Genomic DNA, 19,013 nt, shown 5'->3' on the forward strand with positions numbered 1-19,013 from the left:
TGATGTCCATGCAGTGTGCCATTATGCATTCCTTTTTTCATTTAGCCTAGTGATTGCATAATCCTTTAGTTGCCCTATAAACACAAGCACATCACAATAAAGTTAAGACCTTTGTCCTGATTACTGAGGGACGTGTCTGTGTTGCAGGTGTTAGAGAGATCTCGTGATGTAGTGGATGAGGTCAGTGTGTCCCTAAGGCTATGGGACACATTCGGGGATCATCACAAAGACAGACGATTTGCCTATGGCAGGTGAGCAGACACATCCCCACACACAGAGAGGTGCGCACACACATGCACACACACATGCTTCCAGACTGTCTCGCAGCCAGAAAACTACTTCCTGGCCTAGTACCACAGCAAAGACAGCTCTTTCTCAGCTGTATAATTTGTGAGGCAGGTTCATTGTTGGCGGTTTCGGGAGAATGTAACTCGCAGTGAGAATGTAACAAACGTGTCACACCCACGTTAACGTGCCCACATAACATTTACTTAGTCAAAAGTTGTTTTTCGTGTAATCCAGCTGCCACGCTTTTTAGTTGAACTCTGCCCTCAAGCTGTTACATCCTTCCTCCACCAGACATGATTGGATCATTGCTTTATCCTCTTACCCCTCCCCCCATCCATCTATCAAAGCTGCTTTATTGGCATAAAGTGCAGAAATACTTATTGCAGGGCAAAATCAGCAAACATCAGTTCACATGACAGTAACAGTTAATGCATTTTCATTTTTCTCTAAGTGTAGTTTCAAGTAATATCAATATATTCATATAAATACACGTCACCGTTTTAGCATGCATCTTTCTCCCAGGCCAGTCCTGGCCTGCCATTTTATCTACTCTATTGCTGTCTCTTAAAATTTTACATGTCCTGTAAAAAGTTATATGCACTAACCAGGCAGAAAGGCCACGTGCATGTAAACATTGTGCTGTGCAGTCTGACTTCTCCACTAAGTGTGGGTGGATGCACTGTGTGGAGCATGTCACCCTGTCACCTTCTTGCAAGTGTATGTGCATGAAAGACAGTTTGTGCTTTTGAAGGTTGCACGTAATTCAGTTTGTGGCTCAAATTTCCTCCCTTATGTTGTGTTCTTCCATCCTTCGTGTCATCTGTCATCTGTCACAGTGATCTGCCTGTGTTTGTGTGTGTGTTTGTCCGTATGTGTGTGTGTGTGTGTGTGATGTCTGTCCTCATGTCCTGTATGCTTTGTCAGCCTGCAGTCAGCTGATAAAGACGCAGTGCCAGCTCAGCTGTTTTCCGCCTGCCTGTCCCACGGGTGTCTGCACCTCCAGGCATCAAGGTCCCCTCCTCCCCCTCTTTCACTCACTCGTTCATTTGGGACACGTCCTCTCTCACAACCTGCCGTCAGGCTCATCTCCTCTACCTCCTTCGTCTCCCTCATTACTCGGTGACTCTGATCACCCTCCCCTGCGCCCTTCACACTTTGCTGCTCTCTAACCCCGTCGACACCTTCCACCACTTTGCGGCCTTTTGTTGATACCAAAACTCAAAACATCACATTGTTAGACAATACCCAGACTGTCACATGCTTTGTTAGAAGAGGAACGTTCTAGTCAGGAAAGCAATCAGAGCCTGAAAATAGGCTAAGCCAAACTTAACCTGGGCCAGCCTCAACTTTTTTTTCCAGTAAGCACAAATTTATTTAAAAGAAAAATCTTACTTTGGCTTTTGTTTAAATAAGAAAACAAATTTCATATTGTACATTTAAACAATGTTCTTGTAGCACATTATAAACTTTTATAGTGCTGATAGACTATCTGCATGTACTTTATGTGTTTGTTAAGTAATGTGACTTTCCATATGGACACACACAGAAAACACAACATAACCAGTAACTGCATGAACTGTTTATTATACAATAGTGCTGATCGTAAATTATTAGTGATAACACAGGTGACTCGCAGGTGCTTTCTCATTGAGGTGTGCTGTATTTTTACTATACTTCTGTTTAAGAAAACACCTCCCGGCCCTATTGGAAGACTTGACAAAGCCCTTTCCCAGTAAAGTGTATCTCAGTCTATACAGTGTTGATAGCACATACAGTGTTACGCTAACATAAAGCTATGCAGGTCCAAATTATGGTTAAGTTGTAAACAAAAAAATCCATTGGAAAAAAATGGCACGTACACATAACATGACCCCAAATAGATTAAGCTATTGTAGTGATCCTTTGATAACGTGCTAATTGGTATACCTGTTGAACTATGAGGTAGTGTATATAATGTCCTCGAGAGCACAAGCCTTTCAGAGATCAGATTAGAGTAAGTGAAAATAAGGATGGACTTTGGAACCTATGTTTACACTGTAAAAAATCATTCGTTGGAAATCTGTCGATTTAGTCCTCTGTGCCTATATTTTCTTCACAGAAGGTTAGGTAGGTTTTTTAATGCAAATGCTAATTAATTTGAATGCGAATTAAGTTGTTTCATAAAAGGCCTTCAAGGGTGTTTCCCATTTTATAACCATTGGAACTGTTAATATATTTAACACAAGCAGGATTCCCTCTCTTTGCTCGTCTATTTGTTTGATCTTAACAAACTAAGCTCAGACTTTAAGGTACAATACTAGATCCAACAAGCAGATTAGAGTGATTTCTTTTACAGTGCAGTCTTTGTCTGCTCAGTAAATAGGCCACACTCTCTGTAGCACAGGTATTTTACCTGAGGGAAATAAGGAAAGTGTTTAAGCAGTGTTTTGGTTGAAAACCTCAAATCTTCTCATAAACACTGTATTGATAAATGTCCAAAACAGGCAAATGTGTTTTGTTTTATGTGCTGTGTAGTTTAATATGTAGATCATTTAGGTGTTTTTCCCCATCCGCGATAATAAATAATCCATCCTGGTGACAGAGAGCTCGATCAAACATTACCTAGAAGCAGATGCATAAGCCCTAACAAGCCGCAGACATATCAGCAATAGAGATCAGCTGTAAGTGCTGCTGTCTGCTTGTTCAAACACACCGGTTTAGGAAATTAATTTGTGTGTGTGTATATCCTAATCTATTCTTAGCTATCTCTTTGTGGTTCATGTAGCCTTGGAGGGCTTAGGGAGATTTACGTAAGAGAGAGAGAGAGAGAGAGAGAGATGGGCCACGCAGATCACCAGCCCAGAGGCCCAGACTCATCAGACTCACACACACAGACACCGTTCTTGTGACCCCACCACGTAGCTTCCTTGATGGCACTGTCCGTGCTCCCTCGACGCCTTGCAGCACCACGAGCTCCTTTCATACACGTATCACACGTTTTAACGTAAAGTGACAAGATGTTCGGTGACTCAGTACAGATCCCTTTTTCCTTTAGCTGCTCTGTTCCATTCACTCCATCAAAGACCGCATGTCGTCTCTCTGCTGACATCTCTTTCTTATGACACAACAACTCAGTTGTCCTGTGTCATCTCTGTTAGGTTGTAAGTACATCAAACAAAGTTTTTGATGTTTTTTTTTTTGTGGCCCTTCTCTTTTGTAGGTCTGATGTAGTGGTGCTTTGCTTCTCTCTGGCTAATCCCAATTCCCTGCGCCATGTTCGCACCATGTGGTTCCCAGAGATTAAGCACTTCTGTCCCCGGACACCCATCATACTGGTTGGCTGCCAGCTGGATCTGCGCTATGCCGACCTGGATGCAGTTAACCGTGCAAGACGACCCCTAGCCAAGTGAGCCACCTTCCTTATTAGACATTAACAGAAAATACTGGGTTTGTCCTGTTAATCAGTGATTGGTAACAACAGCATTTTAAAAGTTTTTCATTCACTGTTGCGTAATATAAATGAGGCACATAACATGCCCGCGTACTTGTTATTCGGAGCGCTGCTAACATTAATGTTGTTCTCTTCTTGACTCACAGACCCATCAAACCTACAGATATCCTGCCTCCAGAGAGAGGTCACGAGGTGGCAAAGGAACTTGGGATTCCCTACTATGAGACTAGCATTGTAGCCCAGTTTGGAGTCAAAGATGTTTTTGACAATGCCATCCGTGCTGCCCTCATCTCCCGTCGACACTTGCAGTTCTGGAAGTCTCACCTGAAAAAGGTCCAGAGGCCCCTTCTTCAAGCGCCCTTCCTGCCACCTCGGCCCCCACGACCCATTGTGGGAATCCCAGACCCCCCTCCCACAGATGGCGAGGGCCCTGATTCTCTTTTCTGCCATCCACTGTGTGCAGATGTTCTCTTCCTCCTGCAGGGCGGCACCACTCGTGTCTTTGCACACAAAGTCTATCTGGCAACATCCTGTTCCAAGTTCTATGATCTCTTCACCCTTGATCTCGGTGGATCGTGTTTGGGGCCACGGGGGGAGGAGCAGGAGAGCAAGGAAAACTTGGAGAGCGGTGAGGAAGATGAGCAAAGCAGGAGAGGAGCCAAGGAGCAAGCTGGGCGCACTAAGAGCCTGGACATTGATAAAGAAGGGGTTGATGGAGGAGTGCGGGGCTTGAACCGACCCCAGCTGCTCCAGCAGGGTTCTTTGAGGACTTCCCAAAGTGATAATGCACTCCCCTCTCGAGCCCAGTACTCCCTGGGAGCACTAGGGACTGGGCGAGCACTTTCAGGATGGGGAAGAGGGTTTTTGAGTGTTTGCCTGGAGCATATTGAAGATCCCATGACTGGACGATTACGACTCATGACTGTGGTAGCCATGGATGCACTTATACAGGAAGAGCCGTTCAAGGTGATGGTATTAAAATAAACAACATTACAATAAAAGAAAGCATTCTGATAATGTGTAAATTAGAATTTTCCTGCATCATAACAGCAGACAAAGTCACAGTGTCGTATGAGAAAGAGTTTTGTGGTCTTCTTAATATTTGTTCCAAAGCGAGTATTTGATGTCTCAGTTGCTCTGGTTCCAGGCCGTGCTTCAGTACCTCTACACAGGCAGTCTGGACGAAGGACGAGGGGACCTGATGCAGGTGGCCACTATCGCAGAGCTGCTCGAGGTGTTTGACCTGCGGATGATGGTAGCTAATGTTCTGAACAGAGAGAGCTTCATGAACCAGGAGATCACCAAGGCCTTCCATGTCCGCCGAGCCAACCGCATCAAAGAGTGTCTCAATAAAGGGACATTTGCTGGTAAATCGCTGCGCCAACCGTTCAGTGCCTCGAGACTTTCAGCATCATTGGTGTTATTGTTGATGCTTTAGATGTTTGTTGGTAAATGTCAGTAGTTGTTTGTCTGTTTGCTGAATGTGTGCATTTGTGTGTGGGAGCGAATATGAGAGTGTGGGTTGCTGATGATTATTAGTGGCAAGAAAGACGGAAAGGATTTTGCTCATTTCAGCAAAATCTGTGTACACACTGCATTTGTTATTGGATATTTGATAAGGAAATATACATTTGTGTATTGTGTGTTCTCTGTTTCTAATAGTCCTGTTGAGGTCATCAAGATGATGACTGACTGTTATTTCAGTTTCCCTGATTGTCTTGTGTATGCTCTTGTGTTCTTCCTGTGTCCTGTCCGGTGTTGTCTGTCCCACCAAGCTGTTGTGTATGCATGGATTCACAGCATTTGCAGTCAATGTCAGATGTTGCTGTCTCTGAAATAAGCCTGTCTAGCTTACTCCTGTGCATCCCCTGTTGTCCTCATGATTATAGTGAAATCTCTCTTTAAATTTCTTCTGAGATATTCGTTATATGAACAATCTTCTCGATAAAATTTCTTCTTCAAGGATTGAATTGGAGTTAGATGAAATTGTCACAACATTAAGGCACTAACATTGTTGCTATGTCTGCTGCTAACATTTCTCTACCAACGCTGTAGTCCAGAGTCCACACGGGATTAACTCCCTGACCTATTACCCTACGCCTGCTCTCCTTCCCTTACTCTGTGTCAAAAGCTGTTCTGTCCTTCTGTCAATTTATCTCTCTGTCTGTCTACCTGTGTCTATGTCTCTGTGTGTGTCTGCGTGGCGTTCTGTCTGCCTGTGCGCGTGTTTGGACGTCTGCCTTGTCTGTCTTTCCCCCTCTGTAGCTTGGGCTTCTGTGGCACTCCACACGATGAATGCTCTTTTCCCACCCCGGTTTTAGATGTGGTGTTCCGACTGGATGATGGCTGCCTCCCTGCCCACAAACCCCTGCTTATTTCCAGCTGTGACTGGATGGCTGCCATGTTCCGTGGCTCTTTCATGGAAAGCTACGTTGAGGAGGTGAGGTCATACATACCAGGAAGAGCTTGAGGATGGAGTTACCTTTAAGTTTTGAGGAGGGATTTAGTTTCTGTGTCCTGAATCCTGGGAAATTTACAACAGTGCACTCAAGTCAGCCTTTAAGGGCAACCTAATCACCCACCTGAATTCAGCATGTGTTAAACTAAGCACCTGATAAAAGAATAAATAAATTATTGTTATTCAGATAAAGTGTATATCTTTGGAGGCTTGTTACACTTTGTGATGTTGTACAGAAACCTGCACACATTCACACACTATGTGCTTCTAGTATGCAAAGGTTTACTCAGGATGCTTGAGGCCTGTTATCAGATAGACCTACAAACCTTTTTTTCAACTGCAAATGTGATTGGAGGTCCGCAGTCACTCGACCTCTAGAGGCCTTGCGTACACCATTCTTACAGATCTGGCTTAACCTTATCATCACTTGATGTCCTATTGTTTGAGGCTGTGTGCTTTGGCATGCCTAGCTAAGATACACATTACCTTGTTAATACATATGCATTAAACTGCTGTCTTAATACTAAAGGCAGTAGTAGTTAGAAACAATGCGACATTTGAGCTGAGGTGAGATGACAGAATGATGATATTGCCCTAGCTTCTATCAGTGCTTCAAATAAACCCACTAAAGTCTCTCTTTTGAGGCCAGAAAGTGATGATTGCGGTTGTTTCAGGTGTGCCTTCACCTGATGCTCACCTTCTCTAGGAAGTGGCCTTTGCACCCGACCTGACCTAAACAGAGAGGAAGTTCGTGTCTCTATCTGCCTCTAAGTTGACACTCCCCAGACTATGTGCAGAACCGGATCACCTGAGGTTTGGTTACTTTCGAGTTCAGCAGGGTTGGGTTTCGGAGACTCTGGCCCTCAACAGGCCCTCAGAATCCTTAGAAATGAACAGGAACAGAAATTTTTCAAAGTTGTATTTAGTTTAGTCATATCAGGCATGTTAAAAGAACATAGAATTGGAAAAGAAAACCATTTAGGTTTTAGTTTCTACATGGATGGCCTGGATTTTATTCCAGAACACACCATGTGAGTGGGTGTTGAAACAGCCATTGCAGCTATTGTGGCCGATGGTGAAAACAGGACATGAGCATCACTGAGGGGGCACAGTGTTTTCTGTTGGTGGGCTATCGGTGTCTATGGTTACTCTAAATGTCTGTTTTTTTTTATTGTGGCACTGTTTATGGTACGAAGCTGGCACAGCATAGAAAGCAGGTGCCCCGGAGACAAAGCCTCAAAGACTGAGCACAATAAAGCTGTCAGCATTTATGAGCAAGAGTGTATTTATGTTTGCATATAAATGTATCTGCATTTTTTACACTGCTGAAAAGCTTTGCAGTGCTAATTAGTGAATTTGTTTTTATGTGGCATCAGCAAGTTGCAGTTATTGGATTGTCTGCTGGCTCCCCTTCTTAAACCGTTCATAGTATACAGATTGCATATCCAGAATCGCCATTATCCGATTCGCTTTGAAGTAAGGCTAGATGCTATACTGGGAAGCTGCCTCAGCAGAAGTGAGCAGACATGCTTGCTAAAACACTTACCACTGGTCATCCAATAGAAGCTTTTAGAGCAGGAGACATTAACACATTTGCACAACCATAACACTGCAGATGGTCTGGTTCTGTCCAGTTACTCTAAAAGAGAACCAGTACTGGGCAGTATAGATTAAGAGAGAGAATACATGAAAACCTAACAATAGTAAGTTGAGATGTGGTGAATTAGGGTCGAATTAATGTTAAAAAGTCAACTTTTGATCATCCATCCATGGGAATACTGTGACCTGTTCATAATAAATAACACTGTTGATTTCCACAAAACTGATTTTAGTGAGGCGTTCAGGACACAGCAGTGTAGTAAAATAAATGGTTAATGGGTCATGTTAATGAACAGATAGTATCATCATGTTATCAAATAACAATAGTTCTCAAAGCTTTGTAAAGAGCATTGTATGACTCTATATAAACTTCAAAGAAGCTGTAACTGTATAACTGTGAGAGTAGCGTGCCATTAGCCAGTGCTGTTCTATTTTCCTGCTCATGTCACACTTCCCTGTATTTTTAGACTCACATATTTCAGCGCGCATGCTGTTGTGTGATAACATGACTATTCTAATTTGGTGCACAACAACAGATATATGTTTCAAACCGATGTATTATTATTATTACCATTTTTTGTTTTTAGAATCATTGGTATTAACATCACTGTGTGTTGATACAAAACGAAAAGCTCCGTTGACCATCAGTCACAGGTTTTAAATGTGTGAGGTGTAGTAATCAAAAATCACGAGTCAGTCCACCTCCTGAGGTTTGTTGTGTGTGCACACAATTGTACAGACTGACCAAAGAATGTGTCATTGTCCGCCGCTAGGTTATGTGCTGGGTGTGTGTTTCATGTTGAGTCCACGAAGCTCATGTCTTAGTTATGTGAGACGATTTTCTTATTTCAAAAAAATAAATATTACAAACACTGTGAGAAATATGGGCATGATAGTTTTGCTATAAACGGCTCCAGGGTACAACAGCACGAGGAAAAACGAAAATGAATTTCACAGTCTCTGGAGAAACTGTTCGTGTAAGGCAGAGGCCACTCTGCACGTGCTTGTTAACATTTTTTCTTTCTTTGCCTGATCAACTTGCACAAAGGTAGCATTAGAAAAAGAAGTGATCTGTACCTGGTTGTGGGAATATCTGCTATAATAAGAAAAACATGACACTCAGTTGAGATAACTGATGAGTTTTTGGACAACAACAGAGTTCTATGGCAGACAAACAAGCTAAATCACACTCATTGTTGATTTAGGCTTTTAATGGGATTTGTTTTCTATAGCAAAAATATAAATATAATATACAATAAAAGTATGCAAATGTTCAGTTCCTTTGGGGCCTCAGGGTTAGTTTTTTTTTTTTTTTTCAAGTTGTTATCTCATTGAAGCTGCTTTCCAATGCCTTTCCACCATTAGACCTTATCATCATTCTACTTTGAGCTTAAGCTTTATGGGTTTGCAAATACACTAAACTCATAATTGTCCCAGAGGATGGCGGACTGAGGGAGCAAAGGAACATCTGTCAGCGCAGCTCATTGGTGTTATCCATAAACGTCCTATCACTGAGGATGTGTCCACTCAGTGATGCTTTCTGGTCTCAGCTGGGGCTTTGAGCTCCAGAGACCACCGCCTGTCTCAGTGTGGTGACTTTTCAGTCGTAACGAGAGGTCGCACCAAGCTGACATTCTCCTAATTGGTTATGGGACTAGAGGTTTAAGAGTACCTCGGTGGGGGAGCTCAGAGAGTCCCTGCAGGGGTCAGGTCATCACCGTCATAATCATTTACCTTCCTTCCGTCCTTTCTCAGCCTTAGACTGCATTACCCGTAACTAAATAGCTGCTGGTCTGACTAACAGTAGTTCAGCTCATGAAAATGTAATTTATATGTAAATATTTATATAAAAACGGGATTCTGGGCCACACTGAAAAGCAGCACTTCCAGTGCCTTTCATTGATGTCTAATTGATAGTATGGCGACATCTACAGGTCACTGCAGGTGATTGTTTTAATTTATACCACCGTCACGTTTCATTTGTTGCACACCTGAACATGTGAGGCATGTTTCGAGTGGTCCAGTCATCACCAGCGAACAGTTGAAACCTGCTGTGCTTTGGGATCTTTGTTGTGTTAGCCATTTTGCTGACATCAATAGCCACCAGTCAGTGCTTTCATCCGAACCCAGATCAAAGAGAATGTGGCCAGAATAGGATGTCCTCTGCCCTTTACTTCCAAATACTACTTTGATTGATATAACTCCATCAATTTCTGTCCATTTTACTCCATACAACTTCACTTCACATAGATTTGTGTTTCTCTTGATGTCATTTTTCAGGTGTCTATTCCCAACACCAGCACAGCCTGTATGCGTGGAGTGTTGGAGTTCCTGTACTGTGGTCTGCTGACCCCCTGTCCTGGTCTGGAGCCCATGGAGTTGATTGTTCTCGCCAATCGTTTGTGTTTGCCACGCCTTGTTGCTCTCACAGGTGAAGACTGTTTGTGCCCGCTCATTTAATTATCTTGTTCTGACTACAGTATTGGTGACATAACATGGTGCTGATAGTGTTGTTGTCTGTGCACAATCAGCGAGTCAGTAAAAGATTAGGAATTTATGACTGCGAAATGAAAGCGTGTGCATGGAAACGGTTCATATTAACATGGCTGCGTACAACGTGTGCATCTTCAGAACAGCACGCTGTAGATGAGCTTCTCCAGTTGGCAGTGAAAGGAGTTGACATTGATGGACAGGTGTTGGCGTACCTTGAACTTGCCCAGGTTGGTCCCTGCAAAATGGTTTCTTCTACTTTTAATAATGATTCATTTAAGTTGTTCATTTACTGTGATGACTCCTATAACTTCTCTTTTTTGCTTTGTTTTTTTCTTTTGCAGTTCCACAATGCCAAGCAACTCTCAGCTTGGTGTCTCCATCACATCTGCACTAATTATAACAGCATCTGCCGCAAATTTCCCAAAGACATGAAGGCAATGTCTCCAGGTACAGACACCATGCTTCTCTTGGCCCTTACAATCTGTCTTTCTTAAGCCCACTTTTTTTAAACCCATGCACGTCATACATCAGGAACATGAAAAGCAAAACTCCTCGTCCTCCTACCATGAATACACACCTTTTAATTAAGATTTGAAAAGCATCATCTGGCTTTATTCCTCTTCATATACGTATCTTTTGTCATCCTTTCTCCCTGTAGAAAACCAGAGGCACTTTGAAAAACAGCGCTGGCCTCCTGTGTGGTTCCTGAAGGAGGAGGACCGCTATCTGCGCTCTCAGAAAGAGCGCGAGCGTGAGGAGGAGATCTTGCGCAAGCAGCACACTAAACGGGGCTGGTGTTTCTGGAGACAACCATCCTCTTCTCCGCACGTCTCCTAAGGGGTTTCTTCTGCTGACTCCTTTATGTGGTCTTGGGTCATCACACCCAGGAAAACCAACCCCCTCTGTAACTCGCATACCTGGAGGTCTGCTCTAAACCCTCTGTCAGTGGGGAAACAAGTCTCAGTGCTACTATGCCTGAATGTCAGCATGTTTGGGGGAATGTATGTGCCTCTTTGTAATTGTGAGTGACTTCGTGAGTGCATTTTGGTATGATTGTGTGGCAACTGTAGACTTAACTGAGGGGTATACGCACGGATGTTGGAGTGTATGTGAGCCGTATTATGACTGAGTGATGCTTCCCGAGTTGAGTGCTTACCAGGCGCACTGATCTATAAGGGCGTGGAGCACTGCAGTGCAGCCCCATGTCTCCTCCACAAGAGCTCTGTCCCTCCACCAGCACTCACAGTGTGTCAGCCTTTGAGTGATTGGACTGGGAGCAAGGGCTCTCAATGTCTCTCAGTCTCCATCCTTCACATTGACCTTAATGACTGTTACACATTGGCCACTGCAGCTCCTCTTGGGGAGTTTACCTCTGCCTTCACTTCTACACAGACTGTTAGCTTGCACACACAGCCCTATGTCCAAGATCCACCCCTCTAAAACCAGCACTGGACTACCAGAAACTTACACTGAGAGTGTAATTATTATTTTGATATTATTTGACCTTTTGTATATATTTTGCGCCTTCTATGACACTATAATCAGGGTAAATGTTGTATGTAGACGGTGTGCACACTACCCCCCAGAAAGGTTTGAGGACCTTGACGGTTGCAATTGCAACCACAAACATGAGACTGTTAAGTGAGAAGCTCAGTTTTGGGTGTGAAAGGTAAACCTAAAACCATTAGCAGTCAGGATGTTCGATTGTAGCTGTTAGCCTCTGATGTAGTCCTGATGTGGTCATAGTGTCGATCACCCACCCTCCACCCCTTCCTACATGCCACACCTGCAAAAAAGTGAAAAGACACACGCTGTTGTGTGATGAGGTGGTCTCACCAAATTGCATTGCAGAGACTTGTGTGGCCACTCTATAACAATGATTATGATGATAAAGAGGGCTAGCCTTACTTGATACCTCTACTACAGAGGAGTGATGGGTACAGTTTTAAACAAATGTGCTTGTAACGTCCACCCATGACCACTAGGTTGTGTTGAAGCGTCTCAGCCAGCCTGCCTTTACACCCCTACACCACTAGGGGCAGCACTGCTCAGGGCCCTAGCACTAACCTTCACACAAACAGGAGTTTTTTTATGCATGTGATTTCTTCACTCTGGTTTCCATATAACTTGCAAAGTGTCAGAGGGAAGATGAAAACACATGCGCAGTGTTAGTAGTGCATTGAAACATTGTACCTGTTGAGTTTCACCAGATTCTTGAATACCAAAGCTGTGACTTTTTACTCCTCAGTTTCTTCGATTCAGCTTCACTGCTTCCTTTATCAGCAAGAAGGAATAGGGGTGAGGAGAGGAAATGGCTTGTAGGACAGGGAGGGTGCATAATATAATATTTGAAGTCCTCCTCTTGCTGGCATTTTTAGTCTGTGGGGTCAGGATAAAAGTGTCACTGCTGGACATTGCCTTCCATTCCTCTTCCTGGAATTAAAAGTGGTGCTCGAGACACAGTAAGACAGTGTCCACATGAACACACAGACACACATGTGATTCCATGTTCACAGTTAAAGCATCTGTCTAGTTGTTAAAGTGTTAATCTGCAATGAATGAGCAGAAATGTAATGATGGTATTCAAATTTTTAAACCTTCTTTTTCCTCCATATATTAGCAGTCTAAGAGGTCACAATCCATCATTGATTTTAGAATTTGTACATTTCTGATTTTACATACAACTTCTAATGTATTTTGCTGCTTTTATATTTAAAATTATGTGTTCTGTTTTGAGTCGTTATTAACCAGGAAAATAATATTTCTTTAGCCTGAATTTGCATTTGTGAGTGTGGTGAGAGCGAATCGGATTTTCTCGTTAAGGGTGCTAATTTCTTTAGGCTTTAGTGCTGAATGTGAAAATAAATCTTTGTGGTGAGGAGTATCTTTTAGCACGTTGTTCTATTTGTGGGTTTGCACCCTTCAGCTTTACCCAGGAAACTGTAGGAGGAAGATTGTGTGAGACACGTGACGCATTCTGGCGTTCTCCACGGGAGCTGTGTTAAAATCGGTGTTAGCCACTGAAATAGAAGTCAGATGGGATCTCATGAGACCCAAGTGAGAATCTAATTGATTCCTCTCTGATGAGGGTAAAACATAAGTAAAAGTCAGCAAGTCTCAGTTAGCCTTACATGCAGCCGACTCTTTTGGAATGATTCTACAGTGCTGATAGTTAAACCCATCCCAGTGGAGGGCTATGGGAATTCAGAGACCACACATGAAGAGGAGGAACCTGGGTGGCGGTTTTGTTAGACTCTCATGGCCTCTTTTAGTTCACCATAGAAGAGACTGATGTTAGATTTGTCTAATTAATGATTGGTGTGCCCATTGAGTTTATTGTCTTGGTATATGTGCCTTACAGTTGGACAAAACTAAAAAAGTAGTTTGGGAGTTCAGGAGAATTCAATTCAAACCTGCAGACTGGTTCTGCAGTAGACTACAGGCATGATAAGGTTGTAAAATTGATTATATATTGTTGCTTTATGCACTCTCAGCCATTATCTCTGTGGAGGTAACTCAACCTACGTGAAGAAGAATAGAATCAGCAGGGCCCACTGCTTGTTTTATGCAGATAAAGGCCTTGAATCACACCGTTTATAGAGTGCTGTACAGTAGGTTTTGTCTAGTCATACAGCTTTTTATCAGTAAGCCTTCTTCCATAGGTAATTGTTTGGATGTAGTAGCAGTCGCATCACAGTTGGATTCTCCACTGATTGATTGAGAGCTAAAAAAAATGACACATTGATTCATGTAGTGCAACTTTAAAACCACTAACTTTGTGAGAGCTTTGCTTTCCCAAAATCACTGACTAGCCTGTGCTAAGAGGGTGCAACCACTTCTGGGATGTGGTCAATTTGCATGGTGGCCTGACTTTGTCATTGTTGGAATGCACTTTCTTCTTTTTTTGTTTAGACATTTCTATGCTTAGCATGATTTGTTGGTTATGTGAGATCGTTTCTAAACCTGATGATTGTAGCACATTATTTCCACTTAAGTCTTTCAGTTTTTCTCACAACTGCTTAGTGAGAAGCTGAAAGCACAACTTTGGTTTAAGGTCTATTTGGCACTGAACCCCCCAAAAAACTTTTCTTCTTCCTGTATGACATTATGCACTTGCCAGTTTTCCTAAACTAGCTCAGCTTAAAGTAGCATCACTACAGATACAACTTTAAATAATATGCTGGGACATCTGCAAGCATTTGCTTGAAGAACTAATGCAGAAAATCTGCTTCGGGTGCTGTTACAGCTGTCTCTTTTATGCTATTACTGTAGTTAATGCAATCAGTCAGACTTTTTAGATTTTTTTTAAAAGATATTAGCTACATGGCATTAAATTGAAAAGCATAAAAAGCAACATTTCAGCTGGGTAAATAATGATGCATATGTCTGCTGTTAGACGTGCAGTGGTTTATTAACATTGGGGTTCTATTCTATTCTATTATTATATCTGGGAGATCATGGAACATTTCTACAAAATAGCAAAATAAATGAAAACATTATTGAAGTGAGCATTGTAGGAAAAAAAACTAGATTCATGGGTCGGAAAAGGCGAGAGGTACCTGCCTGCAGACAAAGACGATGGACTGACAGCAAGATGGTGTAAGTTTAACCTTGACCCAAAGTTGTTGAGTTTTCATGTGCATCCACCATCTTTGTCTGCCAACCAGGTTCTCTGGGGAAAAAAAAGGCAAGCCCAGATTTACACAGAAGATATGGCCATGAAAAACATTTTTTTATTCAACACTGACCCCTACAGGCCAAATGACATTTTGTCACTTTCAGATGTAGGCTTGTGGTATACCTACTGTATAGTCGCATTAACTCATCCTATCACATCCTTCTTACTGTCACACTCTCAGTTATTTTAGGTGGAGCTTTTCTTCCTTCTTAGCAGGACTGGCAGTCATTTTTGAACGTCACGCCTAGTGACTGAGAGAACACGTTGAGTCTGTGGTGTTTCCTTTGCTGTGCCTTCAGTGAAATCTCTAGACTTGTACCTGCAGGAATACGCTCTCAAATAAAAGTTGATTAAGCTAAGAAGTACATGCATGCGAGCACAGAAGTATTGTAGGCAGGTTTTCTTTAATGTGCAGTATTTTAGAGCTTTTGTGGATTGGGTTATGTTTTGTTAATAACTTCCAGTGATAACATGATATATGGAGCTTTACAAGTTCATTATGTAATATTATCTATGCTAAAGCAACACAACAGATGACAACAGATGAATAATTCAATGACCAAGAAACCCAGCAAACCACAATCCAGGTGCCTGCACTTTCTATTATGTAGCCTAATACTTTTTTGATACTAAGCTGAGTCTTTATATTTACCAGTTTTCTTCCTGCAAATTGAAAAAAAATTGTTAGTATAGTACAGTTACTCATGCTTATTTCTCTCTAAGCCAAATTCAGTAGTGTTTCCTATTGCTTCCACTGTTTAGCTGCAATTCAATTCACTCAGAGTCGGTGCATTCTTAGTTGGGGAACAACATCTGTGAACTACTAGTTGGATTAATGGCAGATTTTAGCCGCAACAACTTACACTATTATTATGCTCTAATGAAAATAGTTCTTATCCAAAGTACAGTACAGTACAGTGTTGTAAATTTGATAGGAGCTGCAGCTGAAATTAATCTGTCACCTTATAACTGCTCACCACGATGTATTTATGTACTAAGCTAGTGTATACATAGGATTGTATGCACAGAGAGGCAGGATTGAACGAGTGTTTATATAGATAGACATGGTATTATTAACCCCTGGTCTATTATGACATTTTTAAGTGTATCATATATACTGTACTTTATAGTATTGTTATGCACTTATGTTTCCATTGACTCATTTACTGCTCATTTGTTTATTACAGTAAAAAGCAACAGACAGCACACTATACTCAAACTTATTAAGGGCTTTCAAGAAAATATACAACAATCAGAATGTTTTGCTGCTCTTGCAAAAAAAAAAAAAAAAAAAAAAAAGTTTTGAAACTAAAAAATTTGTAATATTTTTGAACCACTGTGATTTGTACAAAAATAAAAAAAAGAAAGTAGAAAAAGTTTTTTTTTTCTTTTTGTTGTTGTTGTTGTTTTCGCCATTTCAGTATTTTGATGTTTGACATGGATTTTATTAAAACTGTTAAACTTTTGAACTTGTCTCACAGTTTTTGTTGTGTTCATTCTTCTGTAACTGTTATGTTATTCACTTTCAAGATACATTACAGTTATTCTAGCACACAACTGAAGACGTGGGACGTGGTTGATGGTAACTAAATACAACACTGACCACTAAAAACAAACTGGACAGATATGCTACACTGGTTTTTCTGTGTAAATGCAAACTTTTGTGGCAATTATTTTATTACCTCACAAATGTATGTAAAATATTTCTTTTATATTTCATATATTTTTTATGACACACATTGCGATTCTGGATCCATCACCCCAGTTTTTCCTTGCTAGCGGTTTCTCTACATTTACTTAGCAGGGACTATGTGTATGATTCATGAGACCCAGAGTTTGGATGGGGCCCTATAGGACATGTCAGGGATTATAGATATTTAGTGGTTCAGGGCAAGGACTGAGCTGCTGTCCGCGTGTTCCTGCACTAAATCTTGTTGTGTGCAGTGAAACTTACATGGGCAGGCTCTGAAGGTGATGACCGCAGCAAACCCTGAACCCAACACAGTGTCTCTGTCACTATCTCATGATTAAAACTGTACTTGTTCTATATTAAACAACAACTTTGGATGTACAGTAAAGCAGACTGAATCAGCAGCTCGCCCTGAGTGGCTCCCTGAACACATGCACCATCAAGATCGACATGCAATGAGCTGAGGCTTCTAATATAGTGAGTCTGGTGAAGGATCACAGAAAGCCACAGAAACATGAGGGGATAGGGCCGAGTGTTGCTATGGTGATGTTTAGTGATGTGGCTGGTGATGCTTAAGTTTAGAGGGGTGACGAGGGAAGGTGGTGGTTGTGGGGAGTGGAACATCCGTGTCCATATGCCATATTGATCTGTGTGGACGTGCGTGTGTGTTACAATCGGAGTCTTCTAGGAAAACACACCCTTCAAGCTGCTCAATCTTAAACTGTCAACACCCAGTGACGTGCACCAGTTTTCCTTCCATTCTCTAATAAATTGGGAAATTTACAAATGTGCATTTGTGGGAATTACCTCCGTCATCCATGGTCACAAGCGTTTGCCCTAACACTGATTACAGACCTTTGTCAGCTTTTTGATCTGTGGGCTGTGTTCAGATTTCCCACTAACCTTGCCCCAGCTCTCGCACCGCAGCCTCACTGAAAACAACTTCAGAGTCACAGACACACTGACATCACCACATCTGGCTCTCATTTTCCAGGGTTCCCTCAGGGGCAGATAAGAAGATCTAAATTTGAGCGAGCAAAAGACGAAACAGTGTCCCACAGTAACACGTGTGAATGTACTGGGGTTCTGGACCACACAGGTATGGTAGAGGATGGAATAATCAGACAAATCTTGCTAATGCTTCAGAATTGGGAAGTTTAAAATCTGCGTGTGCACCACTTGATCAAACCTATGATTGCACAGAGTACACTAGTCGAGGCCAATTTCCTAAGCCTTAAAAAATATTCAAGGACACAACAATACACTCATTCACACACAAATGTGTGCATGGCTTAGTCATTTAATAAGAAGACTAACCAGTAATACAAAATGTGCAAATGTCCATTGGTTGAGGAGTGACACTGCATTCCTCTGTATACTTCATCCTCCTCCAAGTGTGTCTCTCTAAATGTTGTTAGTCCAGACCTCCCCAAGGTCTGCTCCATAAACACAAGTGTCTGCCCCCACACACGTTCACATGCTTACCCCTCTAAATGAGAGCCTCCCAAAGCAAAGTTTATGAATACTTTATCATTCTGACACTGTAGTCTAATTTAAGGAGCTTTTTTGTATGGGAAAGCACAAGGCTGCCTCTTTAACAGAGATTTGTGGTGTCCTTTTATTTCCGCTTTCCCCTGTCATTTGTTTATGTTTGTCATATTTTACTGACACGAGGCGGCCCTCGAAAGGATGAGGAAGTTCAGTGCTTGTTATTCATGCCTAACGAGACAAAGTGTGGAGAAAAAAGTAGTTCCAAAAATCAAAAAAATCCTGTTTGTCAGTTCTTGTTTGTTTTTACAGAGGTTAGAATGTGATTCGTAATTGTACAGAGTGTGTGCGCAAACACACGGACACACTAAAGCTCAAGGGGAGGATATCTCAGGGTTGTTGTGAAGCCACATAGCTGAGCAGTGACCTCACCTGGAGGCCCGAAGAGAAGACATCCAGATTCACTGTCAACATGTAGGCTCCCTCACACAGCCAAAAGTGTGTGTTTGACTTGGACGTGCATGTGCGAAGTCCGTGTTCTCTTTCTCTTTTCCTTTGTCTTTCCAACGAAAACCCTTTTGTTTTTGAACTTGCCACATATCTCTGACGTTTCCTTCTCTTATCACACTTGTCTGGCAGCTAATTTGAGAACCATTGTCCGACGCTACACCATAGGCGTGTTGGCTGCTCGTGAATTCATTTGTTAGATAAATCTGTCAGATAATTGTGTGCACACCGCTGGTACATCACTCTGATTAAATTCTGCTCAGTTGTATCATCACCACTAGTGAGCCTCTCCCACATCCACCATTTTATCTACCTCCGGGACAGCAATAACATCATTCCCCCACTGAAATGAGTATTACATGACAGGAGGAGGTGAGAATGA

The 19,013-nt window shown here is 42.1% G+C and overlaps 1 protein-coding gene across 5 annotated transcripts in view; it reads left to right on the forward strand.

The window, feature by feature from the left end:
- The window catches only part of rhobtb4 (Rho related BTB domain containing 4), a 37,830-nt gene extending 21,580 nt beyond the window's left edge, over nt 1–16,250 (forward strand). For 4 of the 5 annotated variants that reach the window (XM_026342246.1, XM_026342248.1, XM_026342247.1 and 1 more), the window contains 9 exons: nt 148–251; nt 3,488–3,673; nt 3,865–4,684; nt 4,866–5,085; nt 6,040–6,158; nt 10,056–10,206; nt 10,407–10,495; nt 10,610–10,715; nt 10,927–11,105. In XM_026342246.1, the coding sequence (XP_026198031.1) occupies nt 148–251; nt 3,488–3,673; nt 3,865–4,684; nt 4,866–5,085; nt 6,040–6,158; nt 10,056–10,206; nt 10,407–10,495; nt 10,610–10,715; nt 10,927–11,105 (1,974 nt within the window). Of the gene's footprint in view, nt 1–147; nt 252–3,487; nt 3,674–3,864; nt 4,685–4,865; nt 5,086–6,039; nt 6,159–10,055; nt 10,207–10,406; nt 10,496–10,609; nt 10,716–10,926 lie in introns of all 5 variants that reach the window. The other variant, XM_026342245.1, reaches the window with a different exon arrangement.
- The last annotated feature ends 2,763 nt before the right edge of the window (nt 16,251–19,013 follow it).

The sequence above is a fragment of the Anabas testudineus genome, chromosome 9 (genome assembly GCF_900324465.2).
Source record: "Anabas testudineus chromosome 9, fAnaTes1.2, whole genome shotgun sequence".
Taxonomy (NCBI): domain Eukaryota; kingdom Metazoa; phylum Chordata; class Actinopteri; order Anabantiformes; family Anabantidae; genus Anabas; species Anabas testudineus.